The sequence below is a fragment of the Candoia aspera genome, chromosome 13, assembly GCF_035149785.1.
Source record: "Candoia aspera isolate rCanAsp1 chromosome 13, rCanAsp1.hap2, whole genome shotgun sequence".
Classification (NCBI taxonomy): Eukaryota; Metazoa; Chordata; class Lepidosauria; order Squamata; family Boidae; genus Candoia; species Candoia aspera.
The window spans coordinates 6461311-6483330 of record NC_086165.1 but is presented as its reverse complement, the minus strand read 5'-3'; the positions used below and the strand labels follow the sequence as shown (position 1 = coordinate 6483330).

The 22020-nt window shown below is 39.7% G+C and overlaps 1 protein-coding gene across 6 annotated transcripts in view; it reads left to right on the top strand.

Annotated features, from left to right (window-relative positions):
- The first annotated feature begins 871 nt into the window (after window positions 1-871).
- The window catches only part of NEO1 (neogenin 1), a 69356-nt gene continuing 48207 nt past the window's right edge, over window positions 872-22020 (top strand). For 2 of the 6 annotated variants that reach the window (XM_063314360.1, XM_063314358.1), the window contains exon 1: window positions 881-1063. In XM_063314360.1, the coding sequence (XP_063170430.1) occupies window positions 913-1063 (151 nt within the window). In that variant the 5' untranslated portion in view covers window positions 881-912. Of the gene's footprint in view, window positions 1064-22020 lie in introns of all 6 variants that reach the window. The other 4 variants (XM_063314361.1, XM_063314359.1, XM_063314364.1 and 1 more) reach the window with 3 other exon arrangements.

Here is a 22020-nt window from a genome sequence, read left to right as displayed (position 1 = left end):
ACGGTTCCAGTCACTGAGTGCGGGGGTGGGGCTTACTCCTATAGAACGGAATGGGGCGCAGGTTTTCACCCCAAGGCTCCCACCCGTAGCCCCTTTATCGGTCCCGCTCGCGCTGCCGGCGCCCGCCTGTCCGCCCCCTGCAGCCGAAGAGCCAGGACGGGTTTTATCTCCCTCCCGCTCCCCCTTTCCTTCCTTCCATCCTCCCCGTCTCCGTCCCGTCTCTCAAGTGGAGTCGATGCCGCCGCTCCTCCTTCTCCTCCTCGCAATTCTCTCTCGCCGGGTTTTCCTTCCCGCTCCCCTCCGTCACTCGTCGGGGCGGAGATCGGGAAAGTCCGTGAGACAGGAACGTTCTGGCGGGGGGGGGGCGAGAGGCGGCGGCGGCGGCCGTGCAGCGCCTGCCGCGGCTTGGGCAAGCCCGCGCGCGTGCGCACGCGGACACGCCTCCTTGGGGGTTCCTCGGCTCCTGCCGGGCCGGTCCCCTCCCCCTTCCTTTGGAATTCTGTCGGCTCAGCTCCGCTCCGCGCGCGCGCCCCCTCCCACCCACCCCCCGACACAGCACGCGCGCGCGGGAGGATCAATGGAGAGGCGGGCGCGCCTGCGCGCCTGGCCAACGGGCGGCGGACGGGCACGTGAAGGGGGGAGGGGCGCCGGAGCGCGCGCCTCACGCCGGAGCGCGCCAGGCTGTTGCTCCTCCTGCCGCCGCCGCCGTCCGCGCGAGGGAGCGAGAGCGAGGCGAGAAGCAGCCCCGCGGTGGGACCGACCCGCCATGGAGTGACCCGGCGAGCGCCTCCGGGGCTGCCCCGCCGCTTTCCCCGCCGCTCGCGCCTTCCTCGGCGGGGAGAAGGCGCCGCTCCCCCCGGCGGAGCGGCCGCCGCGCCCCCTCTCCTTCCCCGGCCGGCGTGAGGGGGAGCGATGGCGGCGCGGGGAGGTTGGCGGCTCCTGCTCGGCTCGCTCTGGGTCGCGCTGCTCTGCGGGCAGCGCCCCGAGTCCGGCGCCCGCGCCGCCGCCGCCCGGAGCGCCCCCTCGCCGCCTCAGCCGCCGCCGCAGCTCCTCCCGCCCGCAGGTGAGCCCTCGGCCGGGGGGGTCGCCTTGCGGAGGGCCCCGCGGCGCCGCTGCTGCCGGCCCTCGGGCCAGCCTTCCCCGCAGTGACGGGGCCGGGGGGTGCCTGCCGGCGGGGAGGGGGCGGCTGCGTCGGCCGCGCGGAGGGGGCTCCCCGTGGCATCCCCTCCTTCGCCCCCGCCACGGAATCGCCCCTCCAGCAAGGAGCCCCCGACCCGGGGAGGGTCGGACCCGCCGCCGGCTTCGAGCGCGTGTCCCCGGCGCGGATGCTGCGAAGGGGCCGCCGCAGGCGCCGGCCTCGGCAGCAGCGGCGGCGGCGGGCAGGGACCCCTCCTCTCCCTCTCTCTTTCTCTCCCTCTCTCTCTTTCTCTCCCTCTCTCTCTTTCTCTCTCTCTCTTTCTCCCCCCCCCCCCCTTTGCCTTCCAGGACTCTGTCCCTCCTTGTGCGCGCGCGTCTGTGTGCGGGTGTGCGAGAGAGGGGCGCTGCTGGTGTGGATCTTTTGTCAGCACACCGACCTGGGGGGGAAAAAAAGACTTGCCCACCCGGGCAGTCGCGGTGCCCGGGACGGGCTGCCCAGAGCCGTTGCGAAGGGGCTCTCTTTCTCCCCTCGGCCCGGAAAATCTGTTCTCGGGGATTGAAAAGCATGCTCTTCTCTCTCTCCCCACCTCCCTCCAGCCGCCCTCCCGGGAAAAAACACGCAGGTCGGCTCCACTTGTAAGAGTCCCATCCGGGGACGCGTTTCGTGTGCCAGCAGAGGCCACTGCACCTCTCCATAATAGACAGCTGCTCGTGGCAGCTACTACGCCGCCGCCGTAGAGTAGGGAGAAGGGAGCCCCTGCAAAAGTGCGTCTTTGGTTGGTTATTCATCAATGAATACTCCCCCCCCCCCCGCGCGCGCATTGGATGAGCGGAGCTCTCTTGAGATTGTAGGGAAACGGTAGGGAGAACCTGGTGCTATTCATGTTTAAGCCACCTGCTTGGCTTTCTGCAAACAGTGTATTTTTTACTAGGGAAATGGAACTGGTGTGTAATGCTGTAGATGTTCATTATCCTTAAGTTATGTTAGGCGCGGTGGCATGCAAGGTGTGTAGTGTGATCCTCTGCTTGTTTTCTCTAAAAACCTGGGCAGGGTGGCAACCTCGCCGAGCTTGTATTAGCAGTTAGTAAGCTGCCCACATAAATGGCTTTTTGCATTATTGAAAGTAAAGTTAATTAACTGCCTCGGGAAGGTGTAAGTTACAGCCCTGCATTGGGGTGTGTGTGTGTGATGTGTGCAAAATGTTTTGAACCTGCAACATTTCAGATTTGAAATGCTTTAAATTAAGAAATTGCATACCCTTACCCTGCAGTATATGAGGCTAGATTCTTATAATGCAGGAAGGAGAATTGATATTAAAACAGACAAGAAAATTCAGTCTGCTCAGAAGTGATTAAAACAGCCTCCCACAGTTATACTTGACTTTTGACATTACACACCAAGCTATTTACTATATTTGGCATGGGGTTTGTTTTTATTTTCAGTGTATTATATCTGTAGTGGTTTGCATCAGCTTTTCAGTATATGTAGTATTTCTGGCATAATGTCCTGTGGTTATGGCATACGGCTGAAACTAACGTATTTGAAAAAAATGAGTTGCCAGTGTATATTTTTTGTTAGTAAATGTATGCACACATAGGGAATGTTGATTAGAGCACATTCGTTTACCATTTAGCTGGGACGTTATCTCAAATTTATGTCTCTGTAAATCAGAATAATACTGAAGAAAGGCATGTAAACTGCAAAGGGCTAACAGTTATTTCATCTATTTCATACTTTTTAGTTGTTTTAATTACAACTTTAAACATGCTGCCTAAGGTTGATGCCAGTTGTAGTCCAAAGCATCTAGAGGGCATCATGTTGCAGAAGGCTGAAATACTGAATGGTGATGAATAGTACCTATTAAAACTGTATGCTAGTTCTAGTTTATGCCTTACGATCCTTAACTTACTAACAGTTTTTGTGTATATATTTGAGTGGAAGCTTAGCATCCTTGGGTCCTTCCAGTCTTGAGACATATTTCGATGACTGACATGCAGAAGTCCTGACATGGCAGTAGTTGTGGCCACTGATAGTCATAAACGTTTGGGGGTGTTCTTTGAATGTCTGCATTTTTGTTGAGCGACTTAGTACTTTAAATGTTTTGGGTTTCTATTTACTTTTGTTTATGTGCCATTCTGTAAGAAAATTTCTTTGAGCGGCTTACAACATAAAACTAACAATCATTATAAGAAATATTACAAATGGTTTTAAAATCACTGCATAGTTTAAAAGACCTAGGAAGACAAAAAGGCACTAAAAAGGCAATAGACTAAATGTCAGGCAGCTTTTTGGGGAAAGGTCTTGCTATTGGGAGGCTGCTGCTGAAAAAATCTCTTCTGTTATAATTGCACAGTGTAAGTCACCACCTCTGACACTGTGTGAAGGGCTTCTAGTGATAAGTTCTCAATGTAGATTTAGAACTGGTGCCTACAGCTTGGTGCCTCTAGGACTGTTTGCGCCAACCTGAATTGATCCAATGTAAGCTCCTTGTGATCCCACACGTCAAGGAGGTGAAGGGAGCTGAAGCCAGGAAGTGCTGCTTTTCAGTGGCATCCCCAGTGTTTTGGAATACTTTCCCGAGGGAGATTGGACTAGCTCTCTCCCTGGTGATTTTTAAAAGGATGTTAAAAATTGAGCTCTTTTGGAGAGCTTTCCAGCTGAATTCATGACTTGTGCCATCTTTTATTCTCATTTTTATTTTTTGCCTTTATTTTGTTTTTGTAATTGTTGCTGGTGGAATTTATTGGTTTATGATTTTATGATTTATATTTAATTTTTATGTTTAATGTACTGTGGGTATTTTAATTAATTTTTCGTACAAAGGAAGCTGCCAAGAGTCCTTGGGTTGCAGTAGGATATAAATGTGATAGATAGGTGGATAGATAAATAGGCAATAAGCAAATTCTGTCCTTGAAAATGGTCATATTGTGGAGAAAGTGGTGGGTGTCTGCAACAGTCCCAGTGAACTTATGCTACTATGCAAAAAGTATCTGGGATAGAGGTGAGGAATAGGAGCAACTGAGGGGGTACAATGGCTTTATCTCTAAATTGTTTCCCTTGAGAATTGCTGATGATTTACTCAAAGCAGTCAGCCATGACTTTAGTGTAGCACCTCACATAGCAACTGTCATAAGACAAAATTTCTGAGATGCTGAGATAGCATGGAAAACTTTTCCTACCAACAAAAATCCTTCCACAGTACGTTATTGGAGCAGTGTGATTTTCAGCATGGCTGCTGACTTCCATAATGCTCCTTTACCTTCATTGTTTGAATTGCTGGTATCATCTGCCCAAAGAGCAAGGTGGGAGAATTATAGTGCCATAGAGGGTGGTGTTTCCTTGAATCAAAGGGAATCCGGGCTCCCCCCCCCCCCAGCTATACGTGGTGGTCTTGGTATAATAGAGGAATATGTGGAACAATATCTATACTTCACTGTTGCCGTGATTGTTGCCATTGTGACAGATGACATAAGACAGATAGTGACTGAGATAAATGCAGTTACGGAGCACAGCTGAAGTGAACAACCAGAACTTTCCTGCTTCTGAAAATCAGTTTCAAATACTCTGTCCCAATGCAGGATGAGATTATGTAGATAAAGGGGTGGAAGTTAGGGGCAGTAGAGGCATCCATCCAAGCATGGAAAGGAGAGTAAATTGCGGTTTGTGGGGTTGTGGTTGCAAGGGGTGGCCAAGAGCTTTATGGAAAAAAAGGAAAAAAAAGACAGCTCCAGATTCTGCTGTTTCTTCGCAATCTGTTGCAAAACCTGGGTTTTTATACATCTACTAGCAACACAAATATGTTTATTTTTATAAGACAGGCGTATAGAAAGTTAATGTAGCTTGATTAAGAAGAGGCAATGTATTTTTCTTTTCCATTTCCCAAACCAGGAATTTTTAAAAGCCATGTTAGTTTGAGGAACTAACTCTGTCCCGCTCAGTGCTCCATTTAACATAATCCAAATTCAGATGTGTGAAAAGGAGATTAAAAATAGATTTTGTCAATGACCAAGTTTGACATCATGCTTTCCTTGACTGGAGAAAGTGGGAGAATTCTTTGGTGTTAGATTGGCTCTTAGTTGGGAACCAGCTCAACAATAGACTAGCTATCTGCTCAGTGACAAACTAGCTAAACATGAATTACATATTTGCATCACGTTGCATTATGACTTTGCATCGTTTGCTTGATGATGACATAGTATCACTGTGTCCCCCCACCCATGGATGCTCACACAGAGAAGGGTTGAAAGGTATGGACAGCATTTCAGCTCTGGTAGAATTTGGTGTCCAGATTACCAGCTTGGTACCCTTTTATTTGAGAATAAGACAAATGTTCTCACAAGCATCATCACAACAATTGACTTACTAAAGTTAATATTTTAAGAATTGTATGATGAACTTTTTCATATAGTAGCCCTTTGATTTAATGAGGTAATGGTAGGAAGGGTCATCCATTAAAGCAGAATGTCTATTAAATCTGAATGTAATTTTATGCATGCATAAGAATGGGATTTTTAGCATGTGTATTTTACACATGCATAAATGGGAATGGGATTTTATGCAAGTGCAGAAGCATACAGTGTACAGACAGATTTTGTCCATCATGTCTGCTAATCAAAGGTGTATAAAATTGAAGGTTTACTGTGTTAATGATTTCACAGTCAAAATGCCTGATGCAGCACTGTTGAACTGCCAGGGAAGAAGAATACCCCATGAGGGAGAATATACGTCTGTGAGAGGCCCAGCTCTCTGAGCTATCAAAGCAGAGATATACTGCAATGTATGAGCTTTAGGAAGGCAATTGCCAATTATATACTGAGATTTATTCCTTTGTGGTTCTGATGGAGAACAGAGGAGATGGAACTTTATGCCTATGTGTTACTAAAGTAGGAAATTGGGGTGGGGTGTTAATAAGAGAAAATGTCCAAAATGTGATGGTCAGATTTCATCAGGAATTTATCAGTTTATTTATTGTATTTGTATACCATTAAACCAACTGCATCACAGCAATTTACAATACAGTATAAACAATCATACAGTTAAAACATTAAGAAATCAATAATTACAGAAAATATAAGGTAATAACGTCCCTTGGTTTATACTTACTGATTAGAATTCTGTAGGCCACCTAAACTTTTTCAACTGTACTACTGCTTAAACATTGATTACCCATTTAAAGAATTAATTATCATGCTTTTTATGGTCATACTAATTTGATTAGCTTTATTTTTCAATAGTATGTATATGTAAATGCACACACTATATATTGCAGCATAAAAATACAAAGGATAATGCATAGTATGAGAAGATTATAAATGTGGCTTCCTTTAATCTCCTTGAAACAGATTATTCATTAATAACTTTATGATAAGTATACAGTAACACATTGGCCTGTCTCTCAAGAATACTTGAAACAGGATTCTCTGAAGAGATTGTCTGTATTTATTCTCCTTACATAGAAGAAAAACTATATGCTGTACATGAATGGCTGTATCCATGGAGTGGCTATTTCTTGCACAATTTAATCTTAAATACATTTCTGCAGTGAAACTCAACATCTTTTTGTCCTTGCCTATGAGATAAGTAAATACCTCAGTCCATAATAATCAGCACCAGAAGTATTGAACAAGTTGATATTTATTTCCCATAGAAAATGTTAATTAAAAACTGTTGGCATGTAAGAGTGGATACCTGCGTTCAGTCTGAAATAGAGTTGTGAAAAGGAGATTAAAAATAGATTGATTGGATATCCAACTTTTTAAGTGTCAGTTTTGAATTAGTGGTAACTGAGCTCCAGTGTTACTCATGGTGTCAGAGAGGAATGGGCTGGGAGGACTTGGTATCCTTCTGCTTCTGGATGATACCTTTCTGTATATTGCACTGATTAGAGATGGACATTGAGATAGTCATTATTTTTGCATGTTTCCAAGCTGTTCTTTGTGTAAAATAACATTAGTGACACTCACAATATGTCTTACAAACTAATGGAAATTAACTAGCATCCTATGTATTTCAGCATGTATATATGTTTACATTTTTATTTCTGATAAACTGATCTAGTCTGAAATACCAGAAAGTAGGTTGTATGTTATTCTAAAACACGCAATGTGACTTAATTAAATTGCAGTATGATGCATCTCATTATGAGACTTCAAAGACCTAATTAAAATACCATTTATTTACATGTGTCATAGCTCTTCATTTTTACTAATTATACCTAGCTTCTTTCTAGTTTCTGCATCTTGTTTGTTGATGTATCTTGGCTGTCACTTCCTAGAGAACTTTCCCTGATGCACCCAACATGCCGTTCTGTCCCAGGAACCCCTTCAGAGTCCAGAGAAACAGTTTGGGTTTTAAAGGGCATAGGAGAGATGCAGGATCCTTCCTCTTCCTCATTCTCTCAGGGCAGTGATAGATAAAGTCACCAGCAATGGTAAGTTAGGTAAATATAAGATTTCTAGATACAGATTTTTGAAAGCACTGATGTGAAGGACAAAATATCCCTTATTATTATTGACTAAGAGCCAGTAAGAATTCCTGGAGTGCCATTGAGTTTAGTCACTACAATCTATGTGGATAGATGTAATGCAACTTTTATAATATGTTGGAATTGCAGTATGGTCTTTTCTATAGTGCTCTGCATTTTTTGTTGTTGTTCAGTTGCAAATAATATTTTCTGTTGAAATTTTGTGGTCTCATACGCTGCGGTGATCATTACTCAGAACTCTTGGATAGTCGCAGTTTGGGGGGCAGGGAGAGTTCTTTCTGAATGCCGGGTTGTGAGGTGGGCAAAAGCAGCAGCTGGAACAAAATGCCTGGGAGCCTAGTTTCACATATGGTAGGTCTGTCCCTAGTTGTTTTTCCCCACTCTGTGTTGTAGTTTGCTTTGTTACATAATGTTCTTGATCACAGACAGGAGGATTGTGAGGGCATTGTATAGTAGTTCTCCAGTGCCCACTAGACAGAATATATCGCAGCTCTGCAAACATCTAGTCATTAAAGATAGAGAAGTAATTTTGTTGTGTTGATGTTTGCCACACAGTACTGAGATGCTAGTGTTGGATCCTCAAGCAATATAAATGGATCCAGTGGGATCTAATGAGGTCTGAAGGTAGTGCTGTTAATGACAGTATTTGATAGAGGGCAAGAGTGTATTTCCTCCAGAGGTCTGTCATTACATTCTTCAAATACTGTAGAAGCAATTCGTATTTGCATTTTTCCTTTTGATCAGCTGCCATCTTGGTATGTTGTCGTTTGGTGTATTGACCAACATTTTCCTCTGGCAAGAATATATAAAGCAAGTTAGACCAAAAGATGCTTATGCTTACCTCATATATACATATACACACATATATGTATGCTTGGGTTCCTTGAATAGCCTGTTACATCACAACTGTAATAATAGTTATTTGTTACATTGCTATAAATATTAACCTTTAAAGAATATATTTGAAATTAATGGTATCTGTGCCAATTTTGAAGTAATGGTTTTTCACAAGTATATTTTAGCTTGATATGATTGTTCTTGCACATTATAATATTTTGTAAAGCAGTGTTCACCTTTAGCATAGTTAAGTTGTGGTTCTCAGGAATGGGAGATATTTAAACTTTGAAGACAGGCTTTGGTATTATCTAATAACACGTGAGTATTTATTGAGGACATTGGTGCATTCTTGGATTTATCCTTTAATAGACATACTAGAAATAACAGTTTGTGATATTTTGTCAGAATGTTTATATTAAAGATGGGTAAACTTTAGGATATAGTATAAAGGCAAGATTTGTTTTCATAGTTCTAAAGACAGGTATGGGATAATACATTGTTATTGTAAGTTTAAGTGGAAAGTACAGTGATTTTGAATGCAGAATTAAATGAGTTTAATATGTAAACATTAAGTGTCATTTGTTTTTAATAAATTAAAATATTTTTGTCAATCACTTCACTTTAGTTTTTCATTGTGCATGTTTCAGATAAAAATTTGCAACTTATATATCAGAATTCAGTTACTAAGGACTTTTGTGTTCCATACGTTTCAGTGTTAAACATGTTTAATTATCCCATTTAGTTCAGTAAGACTTAAAATACAGTACTCAGCTTGGCTAGATCATATTCTTGATTTTTTTCATAAGGCGTATCTGATACTTGACTTAATGGAGCCCAGGTATATCTGAAGCGCTAAACAGGAAATAGCATGCTGTATGATCGTAGTCATAGTACTTCTGACTGAGTTTTCAAAAGTTTTCTTTTAACCCAGCCACAGTTGGTTTATTTACAATGTGTGAACCCAGATAGACTGTCACATATGTTGATAGTATATGGAACACTGAGATAATATTCTTCTACTTAAATCCAAACTGCCAAAAGCTGTACTAAGCTTTGCTGCTTGTCTGTGAGAAATTTCAACAGGTACCTTAGATCAGACCCATAGAATTATCAGCTGATAATGCATCTGAGGACAATTGGCAGTTTTTGTTGGCATGATTGCATTACATCATGCACACTTTTTGGAAAAATGTGCTTGATCTGTGATCTTACATCAAATGTAGTGATTCTGTACATCTCTGCCCTGTATATAATTTTGAAATTGTCTATAGATTAGATGTGTAATCTGAATTTCTTCCCTTAGTGGATTTAGTGTCTTGGCCACAGGTTGCTTATGGAATTTATATAATTCACTTATAAGGATATAACAAGGCAAAGTATAGAGGGCCTTTGGAAAATAATTGATTCATTGTGGAATATAGTTTTACAGTCTATACGTTATGTAAATAGTGCGCTTTGTAAGTAGCAATGTATAATTTTGAAACATCCTGTAGTGATTTAAAATAAGCATTTGAAAAACTCTTAGGCTAAATGTAAGAATAATGGAGGTTCTCTAGTTCTGAGCTGTTTATTCTTTATTTACTGGCAGTAGTTTTCCAGATTTGAAAGTGGTATTTTACATCTACGAAGCACAAACTCTACGACTGCTCTGTAGTCCTTCCCCAGAATATTGATCAACGGATGCTTAGGCAGACTTGTTCTTATGAGGGAAACTTCCTTCGTTCAGATCAAAAATGATGGATACATCTATCATCACTGAAGCCCGTTGGAAATGTACTTAATATATTAATAATATGCATGTCATAACTCAGCTGTTAGAAGTAATATATTCTTTTGGGGGGGAGGTAATCTAGAAAATGAAATAAAAGTGTTCCTTTGATGCAGATCTTTCATAATACATTTACAATTTTAAAAGGGCGTTTGTAGAGATGTTTCTCCTTAGCATACCTTAGGAAACTAAAACTGGCAACATACAGGATTGCTTTTGCTGAACATGGCCTTATGACTGTAAGATAATCATCATCAGGAAAATTTGTACAGTGGGAAATCTTTTTTTCTGTTGAGGGTCATAGTTATTTGGAAATGATCTGCAGGAACTGCATGTCAGTAGCCCATGGGGAGTTCAACAAGCAGTAAGTGATAATAGTGTGAGGATGAAGTTGTTCTTCTCTCTCTTTCTGATACCTTCCTCCCACCTTCCCTCCCTCCCCAGATTGCTCCTACCCAAAGTGAATTGATTTTTTCCAGAGGGCTCTTGAAATTAATTGAGGGCCATATGAGATTAGACCAAGGATTGCTTATGGGGTGAAGGCCACAGATTGCTCACCCTTGGTTACACTTTAATTAGGTTCAGGTGGGCAAAATATATAGCAGTGCTATAGTCTCAGCAAAATTACAGGAGGCGAATGACGTTGGGAACCTCAAAAATGTTGCTCTTTCCTAAATGACACTTGAGATGCTTAGTAAGGGCTGTACAACTTCTATTTGCACCCCTGGATTTGTTTTTAAAAGACGAATGGTTTTCTTGCTTTGAATCTTTCTCAAATTGACTGAGAAGAAATAAAGAGTGTATTCTCCTAAGGGAGAAAAAAATTGAAAGGAAAATCCAGTCATTTCATTTTTGAGCCATTAGAATCATATTTTAAAACCGAAGAAAGAATTTGATGAACTTATAATAACCAAACTATCCTCCTAGCCTTTTAAAAATGTTCAGGAATTCCAAAATGAAAAGTTTACATGACTCTTGAGCACAAATTGACCTCTTTTTGACACGTTCCCAATTTAAAAGAACATGTCACTCCTCTGTGCCAAACTTTCAAAACAGGTATTACTTTACACTTTAATTAACTGCATACATTTTGAAAGAGAAATAAACTAGTGGGTTTTTTCCACCACAGGCATATAAAGCCTTGCTTCACAGAAGAGAGCACTTAAGCAGGAACAAGGAAGCTTGTGTGATGTGAACTAAGATTGTGTACTTTAGGGGGGAGAAAGTCTGATTTTGGTGTGTTGCTCTTGGCAGTCTCAAACAAAACAGCCAGTGTTCTCTCAGTTTAGAAAAAGTATTCCTTAAAACAGTCTGTTTAAAAAAATCTATTAAGTGAAACATTTGTAAAATGTTACTTTCTCCAATTGATCTTTTTGTTGGTAGACTTTTTCTATTATTTCTGTGGATGTTTGCTTACTCTTTTATAATCATCAGACTTTAAAATTAGGATTCTGGGTTCAGTAGGTCTTACTTTCCAAGAAGTGAGTACAGAATTACAATCTTCGTGTATATGCATATCTATATAAAATGGAAAATCTACCCAAGTAATGTTTGGATACTTTTGCCTTCTTGTTGAGCAGTATTTAGCGATCTGTATCCATAGCAGGGAACAGAAAACAGTGGCTGTATGCAAAACTAAAGGCAAATGTGTAGCAATTTTATTGTAAATAGCATCCAGTGTTAATAAGACAATTGGGATCTAAGAGCTGTAGTGGCTTGCCACTCTAATTTGCAGAGGAAACATAGTATTCTACAGATTAGTGTGCGATGATGGCTAAATATTGTGATTAAAACATGTAGACTTGGATTTAAATTCCTCTTCCATCATGAAGTTGATTTGGGACCTTGAATAAGTCACTGTATTTCTGCTTCATGTATGTGGTTAAGAGGGGGAAAAAGGAGTGGAGATTGTATGTTGCTCTAAACACCTTAGAGAAAGGGTGGGATAAAACTGTTTTAAGAATAAGCAATAAGCAATAAAATTGTTAGAAACAGTGTAAGAGACTCCTCCCCCTCTGTAGAGGCTTCAGCAAAAAGCAAACATCAATGATAAGCATAAGTAAATGCTGGTTACTAAACCAAGCTATAACTTGTGGATCCTCGTTCTGTAAGTACTTGATTAATCAGTAATTTTTGTCTTCCATATTTGATTATCAATAGCCTAGGAAGTTGCCTTAAGAGAAAAAAAACTGCTCTGATAAGAAGCTTCCATCATAATATATGAAAATGTTCAAAGAGTTTGCAATACAAATCTAATTAACTCATGCAATTTTTACAAAGTCAGCTTATTTCAATTGGTCCCATAGATCAAATATACTGCTGAATTACTTGTCAAAATAGGGATGGTAATAATTTCAGGTTTCTAGGTCACCATTTATAAATGTTCTACAGTGGTATTTATATCCACCTCCTTCATTCTTTCTCCAGCTAATATATGGCCAGGGATCACAGTGAAAAAAAAATGGGACTAAAGTTAAATATAAAGAATAACAAACTAATGGCAACAGGTATAGCAACTAGTCTTAGAATTCACAGTAAAGATACTAAGGTAGTAGATAGCTTCTGTCTTTTAAGATAGACTATCAACAGTAAAAGAACCAGCAGTCAAGAAATACACTCCACTAGCATTTTGTCGAGTGGCAATGAAGCTGACAGATACTGTATGTAATTTCCCAAGTCGTCCTCCTCCTCCTCTTTGAAGATGGGATGACATGCGTTCTTCTGTAGTCTCCTGGAGCCTCAGTAGTTGTCCAAGAGGTTTCAGAATTACCAAGAATGCTTCTGTGATCACCTCCACTCATTCTTTCAGTACCCTGAAATGAATCTTGAACTCATTTAAATTAGCTAAGTTCTCTCTTACCCCCCCTTTGTCTATCCTACTCTGCAGTTCCCTTGTTCCCCAGTGATGTAATAGTGAAAAGCTGGAGTTTCATTTCTCTTCTGAGAGGAAAAAAGGTTCAAAACAGGAATGGAAAGTTCTGTCTTTTCACCATCAACCATTATCACTTCACCACTTTCTCATCACAATAGACCTATGCCCTCTAAGCATTGCTTAGGTAGAGGCTGAATTTAGTACGTCAAGTATGCACACGCACAAACACACGCAAGTACATTTCTGATAAATAGTTCAAAGTTTGGTAAATCTCTGTTTGTGCTTCCTAGCCCCTTCGTACAGTTGTAATTTCCAGTACAGTTGGCAAATAGTTTAGGTGCATTACTTTCATTTGTGGAGATGTGGATTTGTTAGGGACGAGTTCCATAGGGTTCCTGGTAAAGATATTTTTCCAAAATAAAAACTCTGTTGTTCAACACGGAACCCCATATTTGTTATTGTTTCTGCTCTAGGAGTAGGAGTTCCTAGGTTATTTGGATAGCTTAGTTCTGAAGAAGATTATTAGTGTTGGAGCTAGTCAGACTGCATAAGTTTCCTGAAAGGAAGCAATTGTAAAATAACTAGGAAATAATTAGGAAATGAGGATTTCAGCTTTTGCTTTGTCTTTATGTAAAGGGCACAAGGATTTTTTGGCAAATACTGCAGTGTAAAAAAAGAAACCCATAATTTTGTTGCTTGATTATTATGAAAGCCTTTTTCTACAATGACTTTGATTTCAAACAATGTAAACTTTATTAAAGTCTCTTAATGTTCTTTTGGGTAGAGACTGATGGTTGGCATGTAATGCTCCTAAACAGCTTTTGAATGGAATGGATCTCATGTTTATATATTGCTTTAATCATAAGTTGACATTTAGGAAGACAAACACCATACTTGGACACTCTGTCTATTCGTATTTGATTATCAGTGTGTTTACCTAAAAATGCTAAGAAGAAATGAATTCCTAGAAGTATTATAACTTAAAGATAAGTTCAGGAAGAGGAGAAATTATAAGTATTCCCAAAATAAGTACTTTTTTGTGAAATATTGCGGCAAGCTATACAGTTTGATTCAAATCTTGGTATGACATGCATGATGCCTTCTACTTACCTAACCCCCAAGTCACTCCCTGTTTGCCTAATTACACTCTTACCTATTCATTGCCTTCTTCCTGTGGTCTTTTGTGATTTCGATCTTTCAGCTATGTGTTTGAGATTTTCTCAACCACTTTTTGACTATTTTCCATGATTTAATTTGATGCATTTGACTAATTTGATTAATCTGACTAATATGATGCAGCTACTTGTATCTGAAATGGAAAAGGTGTTTCAGAGCAGACTAGGTACACTCATTGCATCTGTTGGTGACTCCTTAAAAAGCTGTACTTTTTCCTGGGGTTGTGTAGTAGCCATGCGGCCCCAGGAAAAAATAGGCGTTTCAATTACAGAAGCACCAAAAGGGTGCAGCAAGATTGTCATATGCTGTTGCTGCCTCCTTAATGCCTCCCTATTTATAATTATTTATTATAACAGCTTCTGACAGTTTTAATTTTAAGAAATCAAAATATTTTACTTCTCTTGTCAACAAAATGTGCATGTGCACACAGTAACTTTCTCCCCCAGTTTGTAGAATTTAGCTTGGGGGGCGGGGAAGTCCTTCCTTCCTTCCTTCCTTCCTTCCTTCCTTCCTTCCTTCCTTCCTTCCTTCCTTCCTTCCTTCCTTCCTTCCTTCCGGCTCTCCATCTCAAATTCATGACTCTGGGTGGCTAACAATAATTAAAAACAACATAAAAACATAAAACAATGAACAACAGCTTACATATAATCCACAACCGAGGTAAAGACCACAATGCAAATCAGCACAGCCATTGCACAGGCCCTCTCACAAACATACAGCTGGATCCCCAGGCCAGCAAGACAACTGTGCCTTTAAGGCCTTGTGAAAAACTGATAGGATCAGTTCCAATCTAACCTCTGGGGGAATGATGTTCCAAACAGTGGGTGCCACAACAGAAGACGCTCTTTTCTTGGGCCCCGTCAGATAGCACTCCCTAAAGACAGGATCTGGAGCACGTCCTTCCTGCTGGACCTGATGGGATGGGGGATGTAATTGGGAAGAGTCAGTTCCTCAAATAACCCTTAGCTCTAGTAGGAGCTTTTAAAAGACTAGGTATTCCAAGGGGAGAACAGAGTTCTTTTAAAGGTCTGTTCTGTCTATTCTATGATTTACCCATCTTTTTTGTTTGTCTACTGTACAACATCGCTAGGAAACTGCATCTCCATTTATTGTTGATGTGGTTTCTGGGGATTTTGGGTACTGCATGTTTCTTTGGAATCTGTTGGTAGTAATTGCCCACATTTCTCCTGATGGGGAGAATTCATGGCAAAAGAAAGCCGTTTCCCTCATGAGCACTGTCATTCTTGGGAAATGTGAAGGTAAAGTTTCTTTGAGTTCAGTAGCTATTGTTAATAAAATCTTCGGGTCAGTTTGGAAGTAATTATGTCATAATTTTAGGATAAAAACTTTAAAAAGTTTGAACTTTTTAAAAAACCTAATTGGATGCCTGTGGAGTGGAAATAACTGTTGTGAAAAGGCTTTGATTCATTGGCAGGTTATAAATACGTACTGGTAAAATAAGCCAAAGTTGCTGGACTTTGTAGTGCAAATTCATTCTTTACAGTACTGAAAGAACAAATTTAACATTTCAGCTTTCTCTGTTTATCTGAATGTTGTTCAGTGCTCGGAAATGTTTTCATAGGAATTGCAAAAAAATGATTAGCTGAGGGAATTATGTTAAGATTGATTTCTTCATACCATCTCATTTACTATCCCCATTGGGAATTCCCAACCTCAGTATTATGACTGTGATGACTGATGGCATAGCTTTCTGACTTAGAAGGGTTGGAATTGGTTAGCTGTGTGGGTTCGATGGACCCTTTTTTTTCCTGTTCTAGGCTATCATCTAGTGATCTGTGTGCATGTGTCATGTAGATAGGAATGGACATCCTTTTCTCTCTGAAAGCTACGCTCTTTCCCTCCCTCCCTCCCTCCCAACCCCATTCCAGCATTCTCAACTTCACCAAGATCATTGGAGAGAAGAGGCAGAAGAATTTATCACTTGGCCATTTTAATGCATCTGAAATTGCAGGTGAAGGAAGATTAAAGCTCCCGTATCAATTCCTTTCCTTACTTGCCCTCTTCCATCTTGCCACTCTTCCAGCTGTTACATTCAATTTTCATTCAGGTTTTTCTTTCTGCCAGGCTTCGTGACCATATTGTCCTCTTGTGTGTAAGAGTGTTCAGTACTCTGGCTTCTGCCCTGAGAGAGACAGAACTGACAGTAGCTGCTACTAGTAGGAAGGGGGAGTAGATTGGACCCATACTGTAATGGATTTTCCCAAAAAGCACTGAATGAAATCTTAGGTTGCCCTATCCTCACTCTTCTGTTGTAGATTGTATCTTCTGGAGCTGCATTTAGTGTGGGTGAACGTACTTTAAACTAGGTTGATTGGTCAATATCTGTCTTTCCCCAAATTTGCTTGTATGATATATGCTTTCTCCCTCTCCATGGTATGTTACTACTGATTCTCAAACTTTTCTTTTTCTAGCGACATTAATGTTAGTGTGTGTTTCTCCTCCATTTTTAACTTATTTTCCTAAGGGACTTCATAAATATCACTTCCTCCTACAAAGCTGCTGACATGTAGCAAAATTTTCTAATTCATTATTCATGTGATGTTCATTTTCTATGTTTAGGAATTAATGCATCTTCAACTGAGATTTTTTTTTCCATGGCTACAGTAGGAAAAAAAGGAAGGGAGGCAAGGCAAATACTCCATGCAGAGTTATGGGGCACATGCTAAAATGCTAATCAACGAAAGAAAATAGTGTGCATAAATATTTCCTATGCTTCCAGAGGAATTTAATTTTATGGGGAAAGGAAATGTGTATTATTATTTTTATTATTAACGTACGGTATTTTATATTGTTTCCTATACAAAAACATCTCAAAGTGATTTACAAAATAAAAATACACAATAAAAAATATAATTAAAAATAATATTAAAGAAAGCCTGCTTAATAAAAAAGAAACAGGGAAGGAAAGGAAAGGAAACAAAAAACATTCACAGAGAGATGGCCTGGGTGAAGAGGTAGATTTTCAGCAGATGAAATGGTATGTGCCTCACTAATTTTAGGGCAGAGAACAACATATGCTCTAGGCAGATACCATATGCCTTCTACAGTTGGTAGATTCCAACCTTGAACTGAATATCAGAGGAAATTTATTGAAAACTTCCAGTAACATATGTGTTCTGTTCAATTTTTAAGTGGTTTTGGATTCTTCAAAATTTCCATGCAGTATTGCTTCAATAATTTAATTTTTAAAAAAATGGTAGACTAAGTAGAAGTAAACAATTAAATAGAATTAACTTGCCTGTCCCTGCCATGATTTCCAAAGAGGAAATCTGCACCTAAACAACTTGTGGAATTACTCATTAAGTGTGTGTGTGTGTGTGTGTGTGTGTGTGTAAATCCATTATAGCTCTAGGATTCAGCATTAAAAACAGGATCAGAGTGAAAAGTGTGCTGCAGCATACTTAAAAGATAACTGATTGTATCCAAGCTAATTTGTAGTATTACCTAGTAGTTGTACACAAAGTAGATCTCAGAGTGAATTTTTATTTCTGGTGGAAGTTATTTTCCTCCAGTTCCAGGTTCCAATTAGGGTAGGTATTATCCATGCTATGCATAAAGTAACATATATCATGTTGGTTAATAAGAAAAAAATTAAAACCCATAATACCTGTAAGGAGTTCATTTAACAAATTCATTGCTTATTGATGCTCTTAAGTACATAAAACTGAACAATGAAACATTGTAGTTAGGCTCTGAATTATATTGATAGGTAAGTTGCTGTACAAGATTGTCATGTTTAAAGTTTTTAACATAACAATATTCAACATTTTAAAAATTAAAATGCATAAATACTCCAAATGCAAATGGCTTTGTAAGGTTTTGGTTTGCATGGGAATAATAGTCTAGTATCAGTGATTTATGTCAAGCTCATTAAGTCATTTTAATGTCTGTGAGTATTAATTTGTGCTTGATGTAAAGGGGTTGTCGAGTTTTATTCTATGCAACAAGGATGCCTTTGGAACAAAATTAGACTCATGCAAGTTCTTCTTTCCTTTCATACAGCTTTGTCTATGCTATTAACCTTTACCTAAGAAATAGCTTTCCAAAACCGGATACATTCATTGGCTTGGTGAAGTAGAACTTGGATCCAACATTTTCTCTCATGACTTATTGAACAAGCCAGGTTTTGACTAACAGTGCCAAAGAAGTTACAGTCTGCTTTGCCTAGCTCTGCTGCCTTGGTGACTACCTAGCTGCTGCTATACTGTACATACTATACTGTACATACTATACTGTATATACTATCCTTTACTGTATGTTGTTTGTGGGCTGCCAAGGACATCATTATTTCTCCTATTGTTAGCCAGATGAAAAACAGAGCTGGGAACATGAATACTCTCCTCCTCTGAAATCTTGCAATGTTCCAGTGGAAGAAAATTGTTCTGAAAGCATTATTTATTTTTTTCCCCTTCATACTAAGAAACTCCTCGTAAAGGCTCTCAGGTGGCTTTGTTTAAGCCTTTCCCCTGGCTCTGCCAAACAAAAATGTATTCCCTCTGTTTGTACTGTTAGTAAAGACACAAATACACAAATTCACATCTCCCTTCCTCCAGGAACACACACAAAGCTTCAAGTTGATAACTTAGGGCATAAAGGTATAGATGGTTGCAAAGACAGAAGCCAGTTTAATTTGTCATAGAATAAGCCCTCAATTTTCTGGACTGCTGTTCAGCAGACTTGGAATGAAGCAGATCAAATTTTTACTTTGGATGCATCAGATGTTTTACTTGTTACCTTAGCAGTCTGGCCAACTGATGCAAGTTATGTCATTTGCCTCAATTCGTTTCATTTGAGTAAATTACATAATTAACATTCTGATGTTATTTGCCTCATTTATATAATTACATAAATGACATAAACTAAAGCAAATGGAGTAAAAACATTAATTGGGTAATTAAATGAATGACATAAATTATGTCATCGATGTACATTCGGATTTAACAGGCACTCGGATTTAACAGACATCCCTTTCCCCCAAACCTCCATTAAACTGAGGTTTTACTGAAATAAGGACAGAAATACCTGTAAATGAGATAACGCTACATAGCCAGCCTCCACACTAAAGTCTATTATAGTGTGAAAGTCTCTTTATGTTGAGCGCACTGAGTTCTTCCCACTCAGTTCCAGGAGCCTGGGAACTTTGCAAACCGGGTGAGGTGGTTTTTGTCCCCCATTTAGGGAAAATTCAGGCTTTAAAAGCCAAGACTGTGCAATTGCATGAATTAAGTTGTTACAGCTTCCCAGGACAAGAAATGTTACTTTAATGAAACAGTAAACAAGCTAGAAATACCCATGCGTTCTGGGGTACAGCTCTTACGCTTCAGCCATCGTAACTAGTGCTCAAGGTTTATGTAAGGTTTAGTAAAACATTAGTCTAGGACATCTCAAGGGCATTGGGTTGTCTGATTCTGATAAATTTAGCATCTGATAAGCTGCCTCCCTCATCTCCCTCTCCATAAACTTGCAATGGAGCTAATAAGCGGCTTTTAATTCAGTCACTGAAGAAATGGGCGGGGAAAGGAACCTTGCCCAAGCAGAACCCGTCAAGGCCTGTGAAAGTGCTGGCAAGGATGATTAACGACACAAACGGTTTAGTGTGTCATTTAGCTAATCAGGTTGTGGAGGGTTCTAGATTCAAAGGGGAGCAGGTGATCTGAAGCACATGTGAGCACAGGTTGCACCAGTTGGCATCTGCTTAAATGTTCCTCTTTTTTTCCTGGGCTCTGTGAGCTATAATGAATTGCCAACAAATGTGATGTGTGCATCCGAGCATGCAGCTAGTCACTTTTTCTTCTTTGAACCAGAATCATTGCACAGCCCTATTAGCTACCTTCCAACTGGGGCACTGTATGCTGGGGTATAGAAGGGACATACTTTTGATATGATTATGGGATGTCAGCAGCATAAGCATCCACAGGGGAGGCAGAGGGGGCAAGTGATGAAACCTGAGTCATGGCGCAAAGTCCATCACTAATGTGCTTGTGTCCAGCATCGGGAAGCAAGTACAAAAATGCTGGTGTTTATGTTATGTCACAACACATGTTTTGTCAGTTTTTTGTCTTAATGGTTATAGATGCCTACAGTCAGCAATCTACCCATTATGCTGTTGCTTAATATGCAGTGCATACCTTTATTTATATTTATTATTTATCGAGCTGCCCATCTCACAGCACTGACTCTGGGTAGTATACAAAGATTAAAGCCACCATCACAATACAGAACTCATGATGCCTTAGTTACAGCAGCAACTCCCCCCCCCACCCCCCAAAAGCCACAGAGATGTCTTCCATGCTTTTTCCTCTGCCAATTCAAAAAAAAGAATATGTGAAAGCTTCATGAGAACTGTTTCTTAATACAAACGACTTCTATTTTTTTTCATAGAAAAGTAAAGAGAGGTAGAAAATCAGGGTGTTTTTGTATTCTCTCACACTGAATCACACGCACACATGCAGCTCTACTGGAATCTCTTAGTGTAGTAATTCTGAACAATGGTCAGATAATATATTTACCTTTTAGAAGTTCAAAAAGAACATTTAATTTGTCCTTTCTTCATTTGATCCATAACAATATTGCCTGGCTGGCTGGTTTGCTGCTGTCATATGTCCTCCTTTCCTTCCTTCTGAGATACATAGCTTGCCTTTCTGCCCACAGATGGTGAGCAAAGAGGGCCAAAATTATTTAAAAGTGTGCAATTAAATCTCAGTTAAACACCTAATTAATGCACATTTTCATAAGGATTTTAGCTTTTTAATACTAGATCCCAAAGCATAGCTCTAGTTTAACTGGTGTTTTACAATGTGCTTCCATTCGAGTAATAAAACTATAGTAGATTGTTGGCACTGTATTTGCTGCAATTGGGCATTCTTTCAGGTTCTTCTTGGAATTCTCTGGTGTTTTGTAAATATCATGAGAAGGGTTACTATGTTACAAGAAAATGATTAACGAGAATTGTATTATTTTGCTGAAAATACACCGTTACAAATAACAGAACTTTTGATATAATCAAAATATCTGGGGACGTAGAAAATTAGATCTATCAGCATAACTTTAGTTATCAATTTGTGGAAAACAGTATTAAAAGTAGAATTTTGGGATTCATGTATCAAATAAAGGTGATCCTGCAAAGGAAAAATTTCTGCAGCCAAAGTGTCTGATTTACTTCTAAGCTGTGTCCATTGTTCAGTGCTAAGAATGGAACTATAAACAAAACAGTTAAATATGGTGCAATTATATAAATATGTAATGCAATCTGAATATCAGATTAACTTTATTTATAGCTTAATCACAAAACTAATAGCAAAGGAGGGAAAATACAGAAAAAATAGCTGTTAAAATGATGGAGCTATAGCATCTTCCCTATGATATTTTACAGAAATGAGTAAATGTAATCAAAAAGGTTTATAAATTTAGAAATAGAGTCAAGATAATGAGTATACAAATTTTCCTGCAGTATTAGATCTTGGTACTTACTCACTGACTAGAAGTTGCAACAGGACAGATGCAAGGTGTTATATACTATACATTATTAACATAAAATTTATTGCCATGAAAAGAAGTGGTTACTGTAATTATAGAAGACTTTACGTAATATTTGGCCAATAAGGGAAACTAAAAATTAGAATGGTTTGACTGCATTAGATCAAGATGAACATTACCTTATGGAGCAAAATAATTCTTATGTTCATTTTTCTAACATGGACCATATTGATCCAGAATAATTAAAA